At 43.8% G+C, this 10,969-nt stretch overlaps 1 protein-coding gene across 1 annotated transcript in view; it reads right to left on the bottom strand.

Moving 5' to 3' along the window:
- Positions 1 to 1,259: 1,259 nt before the first annotated feature.
- Positions 1,260 to 10,969, bottom strand: part of KCNJ6 (potassium inwardly-rectifying channel, subfamily J, member 6) — a 40,684-nt gene continuing 30,974 nt past the window's right edge. The window contains exon 2 of the mRNA XM_009708975.1: positions 1,260 to 1,585. Coding sequence (XP_009707277.1) covers positions 1,260 to 1,585 — 326 coding nt within the window. The remainder of the gene's footprint in view (positions 1,586 to 10,969) is intronic.

Genomic DNA, 10,969 nt, shown 5'->3' with positions numbered 1-10,969 from the left:
GCTGTCAACAAATGAATTTCATTGATTCCAGCTTTAGATGAAATTCAGCTGTTTCTCACCCAGCTGAGTAGCTAAAATCAACTTGCTGAGGTGCAACACTGGGTTTTCAATGGCTTGTGCTGTTTGTGTAGCAAACTACTCCGCTGAAATCCCACGGTTCGGGTGGGGAGAAGGGAGAAGTTTCCCCAGATATTGCACATAAAGGATAATACCTCCACATGAAACATGCTTGCTATATTAAGAGTATGCAGGAATTTCTGGTTTGCCATGAGTTTGCCGTAGCCTAAATTTTAGGTTGAACCACCAAAAAAATAACCAGGAGTGGTTTGCCTTATTTGTAAACATTTTCACAGTATATCAGTAATTATGGTACAACTTATCTACCCTGCCCTCTCCCAGACTTACAGCTTTTTAGAGCGGGTGAAACAATCTGTTTGGCAAACAGTGAGGTACTCTAAATAGCTGCCAGTCTGGTACACTGAAGAAAATGTCATGCACTAGAAGAGCCATAGATACAGGGGAAAAAAAAAATCAATATTACACTCCAAATATTTGAAGAGAAATGCCTACTTGATGGGTAGTTAGTTTTTGCATCCCAGTATTTCTAGAACTGTTTCTAAACCTACATTAATTACACATCTGTGTACATTATTTAGAAGTCCTTTACTACAGTACTTTTGTACATGCGGCGTTTATTACTAAATGTAAAGAGAAAGTAATTACATAAGGCATATGTACAGTATTGTGTTGGATTGCAGATCCCTCTGCTCACCTTTGTCTTAAAGCTGCAAGGCCCATTTCATACAGGCTTGTCACCCAGTTTGTGAAACTGTCCTGAAATACATAAAAACTGAAACCAAGGCCCATTACTTTGATGAACATTAATTAGTCTTTCATTTCAAATACCTTGTATATGTTCCCATTGCTTTGGGGGTTTTCTTGTTGTTGATGTGAATAAACCTGGAGGTCTGAACTCAGAGAGGTGCTGAGGAAGCCAGGAGTCAATACCAGGGGTGGGGATGGAGATTCCACCATCGATAATGGGTATTGCAGCTTTAACCCACGCCTTTGCTTAGTCTGTGAATCTCTTGAGTTTAAATTGGGCAGGTAGATATTTCGCATCTTAAGTATTTATTTTCCTGGTATTAAGAATAACAAGGAAGGGAAGGAAAAAAAAAAGAGGCGTGTTGGAGAAAGAAAAGGGGAGTAAAGAGGGAGAAGATAAAGGAGGTGGTGTGGCCCTTATGCTTCTGGTGGTTCTACACTTTGGATTCATTCTCCAAGTTGGCCACATCACCGTTTCTTTCATTTTGGTCTTCCTGATTCTTTTCTTCCTCTTCGGTTTCCAGCTCAGCATGCTGGTCCAGTTTGCTGGAAACAGACCACGTCAGGGGCAGTTCTGCTCGGCTGGCCATCTCTGCCAGCTCTTTGGCACTGTAAACTGGTGTGTTGGTCTCATACGTTTCATGAAAACTGTTGTAGTCAACTTCATAAAATCCATCCTCCAGAGTGAGGACTGGGGTGAAACGGTAACCCCACAGAATCTCACTCGTAATGTATGAACTTCGAGCTTGGCAGGTCATTCCTGTAACAGAGAAGGAAGAAGTGCTGTAATAAGGTCCCACTGCTTTCCTGAATCCTTAATTATTTTTTCATATAGGAAGAGAAGTGTATGTAAAAAGGCACATGCCAGAAAACAATTAGGCTTGATATCATATGAGGTTGAACTTAGAAAGCAATTTTACAGCGTGTAACCTATTTGATGCCCTTTCCTTCTGTGCGTGTACGTAATAACAACTGGTGAGTCTGTGAGCAAAGATTAGCATTTCTTTACTAAATGTAGTTCTTAGTTCTTCTGCCTGTATTTCATCAACAAGTAACTCACCGGCTGATGAGTCTCAGAGGGCTTTTTGAGAGCGTAACGTGACTTGCACCATGCCATCCTTTGGTTCCCTGGCGTGTAATGAACCCACGCTGCGATGTTCGGCACTTGCCCAGGCTCACTGAGGAACTTACACAAAAGCTTTTCTCTGCCGGAGCCAACCCCTGAGCCTGTGATCCTTGGGTTGGCTTGGCTTCCCTAAAGGTTGGTGTCACCTTTTAATTACGCTGCTTTGAGGTTTGGGCTGGTGGCCAGCGCACAAAGGTCAGCAAAACTCCTGAAGGACATTGTGATAGTGTGTGGTGTTGAATTCGAATAACTGGGACTAACTTCTTTGTTACTTCCTCCGCTGAGCCTCACTCAGGGAGCTGCTACAGGGCAAAAAATATCTATAAGGTACTATATTTTGTTAAAAGGCATGGAGAGAGGCGGCTGTTCCGAGCTCAAAGGGTAGTCCCGGGTGTCCTCTGAGTGAAGAAACACCTGGCCATGGCAGGGACCTGGGACTTGGAGAACCCGCTCCCTGTCAGACAGACAGCTCAGGGAAACGCTACAATAAAATATTAACGCTCAGGAGTGGAAGGGGAAACCCAGCTGGCCAGGAAAAGGGTCAGGAGAAGTGAATTTAAGAGGCAAAACCCACAAAATAGGAGTACATGGAGAGAACATGAGGGTTTTCCTTTAATTATTTGCATGTTATTAGCTATGTATTAGTACGCAAATTTCAGCTGAATAGTATATGTTGAGTACTTAGTAAATAAAGGTACATAAGCCCTGGACAAGCCTGCCACATGTCAGTTACTTATAAGGTAATTATAAGTGATTTAAAAAAAAAAAAAAGTTTAATTTTGGGGGCACAAGTGGCAGCCCGTAGAAATGCACATTGTTTCTGTGCACTGCTGGCACCATACACTGTCACACGGAGAGTCTTGGGAAGAGCAAACGTTGGTAGTTTAATGTCTTCAGTCTTCTTCAGGGCTGTGTGAACTGCTTCAGATAAGTCTACCCTCATTCTCTCGAGCCTCCACTCCGAGCTCAGGTAGTTTGCTTCTGATGGGTGAAAACTGCTGTTTCTCGGTGCTTTGTCCTTTTGACTTGTAACGTTATGTTTAGAAAGACATTTACCAGCTGTAACCGGACTGTTGGTACTTCAGCCCTTCTCCGGCAGTGCCGCGGTGCCTCAGCCCCTGCGGAGCGGTGGCTGTCAGGGAAAGCTTTAGCGTGAAAACCGCGGCACCGTACCTACCCGCTACGGCCGGGCAGAAACGCGACTGTACTTCTGCTGTGCTCACTGATCTTTATTTCTCTTTCCTTATGCCTGACAGAGACACTCAACCCTTTGTTTTTCTTGGTTTTGCAGGACAAGACATGTTTGCGTTTCAATTCCCAAGTAATGCACAAATGGAAATCGAAAGATCTTACCATTTTTCTGTTCGTTTCACAGGTGGGAAGGGCAGGAGGACACCAAACCATAGGACAAAATCCACTCTTGTGAGATTCCCTGTTCAATTTTTAGTCTAAAGGAGATCTTCTTTCCCACAAAATGAGAGAGGGAGAGGAACTTGGCAGCTCACAGAGCACTATACCTACGAGAAAGGCACTGGTTGTGCGGCAGCTTCCCTAAAGGGGCCTTTGGGTTTTCATTTTTTGCGGTGTTGTTCTGGGCAGACCCAGAAGCGTGGGTGCGGTGTTTGAGAGGCCCTCCCCACATCAGCAGGTTGGGGACCGAGAGGGCCGGCAGCAACCAGTGCTGGTCGCGATGTCTCCCCGGCTCTCTTGGGCACCACTTGGGACCAGTCTGCTACCACCCCCTTTACTGGTCCTTGGTGATGCACTGGGACCAGTGACCCCTGGGGGCATTTCTCCAAAGAAGCGTGCCAGTCCTAAAACTCGGGTGTTTCTAATCCCTTTCTCTGCTGCTGCAGTTCAACTTCGAAGTGAGTGGGAAATTTAGAGTTTTCATTGCAAGGGCAATAAGATTAAATAATAATAATAAAAAAATTGAAATCGCTCTGAAACAGTATTACCTTCCTGTGCTTAGACCAAGTCCTCAGTGATCCTGCTGCTTTGGTTAGGAAAAATTTCTTTGACTGGTGGGAAAGAAGGGGGGAAATTTTCTGCAGAACTCCAGAAGATTAATTGAACTACATTAGAGTTACAGATCATTAAAAACAAACCCTCATCTGAAATTTTGACCTGTCTCAGTTTTTAATTTAGTCTCCCATTCAACAATGATTTAATACCTGTTTCTTTTCTCCAGCTAGACAAAATACTTTCAGAGCTGGAATAAAGGAGTTAGGATTTTTCAAGCAACTAAGTTGAAATCAAGAAAAAGACTTTATCTAGTGAGGAACATGTGCATGAGAGAGACCTTATTATGCTCTCTAAATATTTGAGAAAGCTAATACAGAAAAAAAATTTGTAAGTTGATCACAAGGATTCCAGATTAAAATGTGCCATGGTTGTGGAGACCCTTGAAGTGATTTCCAGCATGCCTCCATGGCTCTGGAAGCAGAACAGAGATTTCTGCAGTTCTGCCTGGTGCAGCTTTACCAGCCTCTGCCTCTGGTGGCTCTGAGGTCCTTCAGTCAGCAGAGCTTCTGGACTGCGTTATCATACACCCTTATCATACCTTATTGTCTAATTTACACAGGTTTCATTCTACGCCATGGTTTTAGTTGTAAAAGGAAATGTGACTTTTATTGTTTGCTGTAAGCTCAGAACATGCCCACGGTTGACAGAGGAGGTTGCATCTTGAGTGAGGGCATTTTAGGCTTTAGGTTTCCAAGTACTGCGTGATCTGTTTAGCAGTTGTGTGGTTTATATGTAGCCATAGATCTGTTGCACAATGGCTTTTCAAATGACTGTGGTTTCACATTTTGATTAGTGTCTCATTTTAACCGGATCCCTCCAGGGTAGATGAGAACTGAGGAGCTTCAGAGCTACTTAGCTCAGCATTAATTGGACTTTTTCAAAATAAGCTGGGAAATTAAGAGACCCAGATAATTCATTCTAAATTAATTAAAACTGTAACTGGAAGGAACTCTCTATTTGAGAAAGAGCATTGGAGCCCAACGAAAACCTTGAGGCTAGACTTTCAGGTCTTGCTATGATGGGCATCAAGTGAAGCCGGGGTGGCAGGTGGGTGATGGAGGAGCGTTCCCACCGGGCTGGGCAACCGCTTGCCCCTGCACGTCCCGGCACGGCGGCTCGGCATCTCCCCGCACCGTCTGTCCCTCCTGCCTGGCACGGGGACACGGCGGCAGTGGGATTAGGTTGCAGTGCAGCAGGGCTTGCGCTTGCACCTGTTCCCCTGGCCTCATACTGTATTTTAAATACGCCCTGAGCTGATGGGACCTCTGATGGTTGCCCTTAACTGCTGCCTCACTCCTTAAACTCAAAGCATTTGTAATGAGCGGTAACGAGCCTTTGTATATGTTACTGCTTTCTGTTAGGTCTTAATGAGAGCGTCTCGGTGTGTTTGTTTTATGTTTGCACAGGCTAGGGAATCACGACCGAGTGTTGTGCAAATAGTTGATTGCTCGGCAAGTTACCTAAGTAGTAAAATTAATTGCCATCTTACTTCTTTGTGAGTTTTTTATTATGTTTAATGTTCAGTTACAGCTTTGTGGGCTGTAACCAGCATCATAAGAGTTGCCGTTTCTCTGTGAAAGACACACACCACAGTGGATACCGTTCCTATCGCTCCCCCGTCCCCGTTCCTGGGTCAGAACTATGCAAGGTGAGTTGCAAGCTGGATTTTGGTCCTCGTTATATCAAGAGAGGCAAACTAGATTACGAGGATTTAGTTACTAGTAGCATTTAGTTACTACTTTGGATAGTCTCGTTCCCATACAACCAGTGTAATTAAAACTTGAATTTATTCTCTAAATGCTTGTTATTCCCATTCAACAGGCGAGGAGCTGAACTGCACAGAGACTTGAGCAACGCTGCAGAGTGGTTTGTGTGCGGGAGTCGGTCTGCTCGGCAGCCGTCTGTCTGCATGGCGTTTGGGACACGGGTGGGCCCCTGCCGCAGGGTACCCGTGCTGGGGTGCGGATGCTGTAGAGGACTTGGTCACGGCCGTAACATTATGTCCTGTTTGCTTCAACAAGAAATTGGGACCATGCTCTGGTTCCTGGTAACATCTGGGCTGCTCCTCTCCAGAGCACAGGCTCTGCCATGGTCCCTCTGCCTGACTGGGAGCCTGGACACTGTTTCAGGGTACCCCATCAACAATTTTCCTTGCAGGTAGAATGAAAAGTTTTATCATGCTTAATGTTTGCACCGTGCCGTCTAAGAAAATGACAGAATAATTCCCGTAAGCTGTTGCTGATACGTGGGTAAGGTTACAGCCCCACCTTTGACTGATGAGAACTAATAACAAAGTTGATGCCACCTCCAGATTCATTACTTTTGAAAAGTTGCCCTGTGCAGTTATTTTGAGGTTACAATTTGTTCATGCTGTCTACTGCTATTTAGGTTTATGCTTTGCACCGTCCTACAGTGCTACCAGGGTTTGGTGCGGTGACCTGACGCATTTCCTCACAGCACACTTAATTTAACATTTCACGGTAGCTTACACAATAATATGTTGTGTCATGTACTCTTACCGTATATTATTTCACTTTGTGGTGGGAGCCATCAAAACCAAAATGTTATAAAAAAGTCAGGGGAAAAAGGGTACTTCGGAATCGTGGAATCAAATATGTTTGGGCTGAAATACAGTGATTTTTGGCTCTAGGTCAGCCTACTGCAGGTAGCAACAGCCTCATTCAACTTTTGAATTACTTGAGGCTGTCTTTAATACAACAGGACTTTTTCTTTTCAAATTCCACTCCTGTGATAAAAAAAAGGACTCTAAAGGAGATGAAGGGAGCAAGAATTACGGCCCATTATTGACTGCGTCTCTTTGGCTGACAGTCACAATGCCATGCTGATTTTGAGGTTCAGCGATTTCCTGCTGGCACTTGGCAGAACGAGGCAGACTTTCTGCTGCACAAAATCGAATGGGCTATCCCATAAGAATGACCTGTTTGCCATCATTGCTTGGGGAGTTTGCTTCACAGTTCAGCCTTGAGTAAGACCTCAGCGGCAGGGGACTCAAGTGCGCACAGATAATGGTGGGGTCCCCGTTTCTGGGGTGAATGGAGTTTTACTCATGTACGGAATTTGGTCTGGGGTCTCCAGCTGGGACCTGAGACTTCCATGTGCATGGGTGATGCTCCTATTATGTTGCTTTCACTCTGTCTTTATTCATAACATCCTTTGCTGAGGTATCTCTGTAGAGGTTTTGATCTACTTTGTCAAAAAGTTCATTGGTATCATAAGCACCTTTTAAAACCAAAATTGAACACATAGGAAATTCTCTACCCCTTAAAATTAGTTCCTACAGCCTCTGTGTCAGTGCTCATGATGAAACTCTTTTGCTGTAGGAATTGTGAAGAAGAAGGAGGTGATGACCCATAGCATTAGAGCTGACTTTTGTACCTCGCCTGGGGCAAGGGTGAGAAGATGGGGGAATTTTACTTAAACACTGTGATAATGGCATTAATATTGAGGTAATTAGTTGAACGTGCACCTAGCGTCTGAAATTCCAGTATGGTGCTCAAAAAAGCTACAGTGAGTTTCTAAGTTTGTATCTGCTACAAGGCAGAGAGATGGTCTCTGCCCGGATGACCTTTTGGTCTCAAATATATTTGGTGCAAGATTTGTCAGTCTGCTATTTTTAGATGTTAAGGAGAATGAGAAAGCAATGTGTGCTATTAAAAACAAGCAAAAGGCTAGGAGTCAAGAACTCCTGATTGATACCCTGGTTCTCTTGCAGACGTTGTGTGTGGGCTTTGGCAAATTACTGAGCTTTGCCTGGGTCTGTGGTATCGGTGTGCCCCAAGGGACGTGCTCAGATTTAAAGGCAGTAGATGCACTTGCAGTATATTCTCTTCCTCCTCTAAACTTTCACTGTCAAATTTGTACTCAACCGTTCTCCCTGGTGTGAAAATGATTGACTTAGAAAAGAACAGAGATTTAGAATAACATTTCCATCGTGCCACCAGGTTATTGTCAGAAATATTCCGTATTAGTTAATTTGTTCTCTTTAATCAAGCTAAAAAAGAAAAAATTCATGTTGTACCCTGAATTTACCACTTTTTTTAAAGCCCGAAGCATCAGTTGTCATTGCTGGAAAATGCTGTAAATACCATGCTGTGGTAAGACATTTCCCCCCTCCTTTTTGTACTTGTGTACATCCGACAAGAAATCAGTGTTTTTTTCAGTTTTGAGTTTAAAAAATAAATAAACAAATAAACAAATAAATAAATATATGTATATAAACCCTCTCATTCAGAGCTAGCAATGGCAAATTCCCAGGAGTTCTGCTAACTTGATTCAGGGCACACCTGGAAATTGGATGCCTATCTCATCCTGAGCAATGTCTAAAGCTCTTGAAAGGACTCAAAACTGGAAGGGTGCCGGTGAGCGTTTCAGTGTCTCTGTGTTTCAGCGTGCCTGGGAATCTGTGCACGACATCCTCGTGCCATGGGTTACAAGCAGTGTGCGTGTCTTCTCCACGTCCCAGCTACATCGCAGCGTGGCCACTCCGGGCTCTGGTGCAGCGACTGGAGAGAGGCGTGTGTGGGAGTGGGAGAGGTAGGGAGGGGGGACAGGTGTTTTTTCCCATAAGAATATAAGGAGTTAACTTTCATCAGCTTTTTTTGTTTTCTTTTCCTTTTTTAATGTTAAAACTGGTGCTTTTTTTCTTTTTTGCAAATAATCTGAGTAATTGGGTGTTTTTATTTTCATATTTCTTACTTAATCAGACCAAGAAGTTGATCACTATATTTGAAATTGCATGGCTTTAATCTAACGCTATCTGTGAATTCTGATCAGAATTCTTTGCGGTAGCCGCTGTCTTTGTCTCACAGCTGATGACGGGACCAGGGACAAGCTCCACATCAGAAAATGCAAGTTGCCATGGAGTGGGCTGGAGCGGCTGGCCTGACCACCACCAAAAATCACATCCCCCGTGGGAGAAGGTATATATTAATAGGTTTGCACAAGAAGTGAATCCGCATAGGAACCTGAGCTGGTGAGAAGCTGGTAAGAAGTCAATGAGACTTTCCGACACTCCAAAATCTATTTCTTTCTAAACAAGGTGAAAACAAATAACAAGTATATAAAAAAAGGAATTGATATTAAGTTAAATCCTAAACAAAGTCTAACTTGGATCAGTCAAAGCATTCTATTTTCATTCTGACTTCTTCAAATGTGGTATGTTGTATAACGCAGCATCTAAATTAGAAAAAGATGGCCATGCTTTAGTCTTTTTCAAAATATTTAAAAAAAGCACATTTTTTTCCCCCAGTAGGAGATTTCAATGCCAATGAAATGATATTTTCCAATGGAAAAATGCTGAGTTAGAAATGTTTGATTTACTCGGTTAATATTTCTCCTATCAGGAATTAAGAATACTTCATTGAGTATTTTGTGTCTAGTTTATTGACTTCTAACTGCAGGTAGCTTGGTCCGAGAGATGGTACATGCATAAGGCAGAAAACCTTACCTGATTCAATCTCAAGTGTGCTGCCACTTTTGACTAACAGTACCATATACATTCTCATTAAACAGCTCCTCAAAGAGATGGTACAATTATTATTTAGCCAATATTTAACCTTCATTTAGCCTTACATTCAGGCCATCCCCAGCAAATCAAGCCACCTGATGTGTATGAATTTTAATCATTTTTTCAGCTGTGCATTTTTAAATGGATGATGATTACATTTTTCTGTCAACTAAATCTGTGGAAATTTAATATCTCAAATAACGCAGTGCCTGACCAGAGAGAGAAGCTTGTTCCATGATTGGCCCTCAGAGTCCTTGGAAACAGGAGACTTAATTCGGTGGAGCTGGAACATCAAGTACCAGGATTTTGTACCCTACTCTGTGTTTGACTGTTGGGATACATTTATAGGTTCGGTGATTTCTCAGACATCAAATCAGCACCACGCAAGTGCTTTATTTCTCCTAGCAGATATCTGCACAGGAGGATACAGGGGAATTTTGTTTTAAAGAAGCTACAGTACATGATTGCATCTTTGGTGGCTCTGCTTTGAAAATGTGAAGTGCTGAGTAAACAGAAGACCTCTCCTGGCCTTTTAAAAATACATTGCTATTAATCCACAGGCTTCCTCCTGAATTCTGGCCCACAGACGGGACACCATCCTCCGGCACGGTGCGCAGGCAGCCTGCTCTGCAATTCCCTGTCTGCAATTCCCTGACAAACAGCAAAGGCACCAGGGTCCAGCTGAGCTGCCTTGCCGGAGAAGGGTCTTGGCAGGATTTTTCGCTAAGCACCACAACGTGACCCACCAGGATGGAGGTACGGTATGGAGCAGTGAGGATCCTGGGTGGCAGGGGGTGTGGAGAAGACCCCTGGCAGTAGATTAAGGCTAATAGGTCTGTTTATGGTTTTGGACCTCTCCAGCTGTCTTGCTAGGTTACTTCCATAACAGAGAGGATGACCAGTCAGCGAGAATCACAGCCTTTGCATGAGCTCCTGTCGGCTCCCAATTTCTTTTCCACAGTCATTAGCAACATCTTTAATTCTTGTACCAGAGAACCTCAGGAAATACATAGTTCACACAAATATTCCAGTTTAGTTACTTTGGCATTTGAAAGCATTTTGGGCTCAGTCTGTTTTATGGTCTCTCCCCAGTCACTAGATTCACTGGTGCTGGGGAAAACCGTCTCATAAAAGCACCAGGAGAGGAGAGGATGGGTGAGACCCAGCTGTGTACAGGTGTGCAGCGATGCTGTGCCACAGCCGGCTTCCTCCAGCACCATCTCTGGGCTAAAGGGAGTTCCCTTTCCTCCAGGGACTCCGAGTCCCCTGCCCTTTCCCTCGCCTTTTATGAAGGGGTGGAGGGCCACAGGAAAATCTAGTTTTGGATAGAAGAAGAATGAAGAAGGAGCTGCCTGAGCTGCTGCATTACTCATCTTGGGAAAGAAAGCAGTAGAACAGGTCCTGTTCTTCCCTGGTTTGCATAAACCCAAGGGTTAAATGAGGTCAGCACCTGGGAAGCAGGTTCT

The sequence above is a fragment of the Cariama cristata genome, unplaced genomic scaffold, assembly GCF_000690535.1.
Source record: "Cariama cristata isolate BGI_N322 unplaced genomic scaffold, ASM69053v1 scaffold10871, whole genome shotgun sequence".
In the NCBI taxonomy this organism is placed as follows: domain Eukaryota; kingdom Metazoa; phylum Chordata; class Aves; order Cariamiformes; family Cariamidae; genus Cariama; species Cariama cristata.
This window is presented reverse-complemented; position numbering and strand designations above follow the sequence as displayed.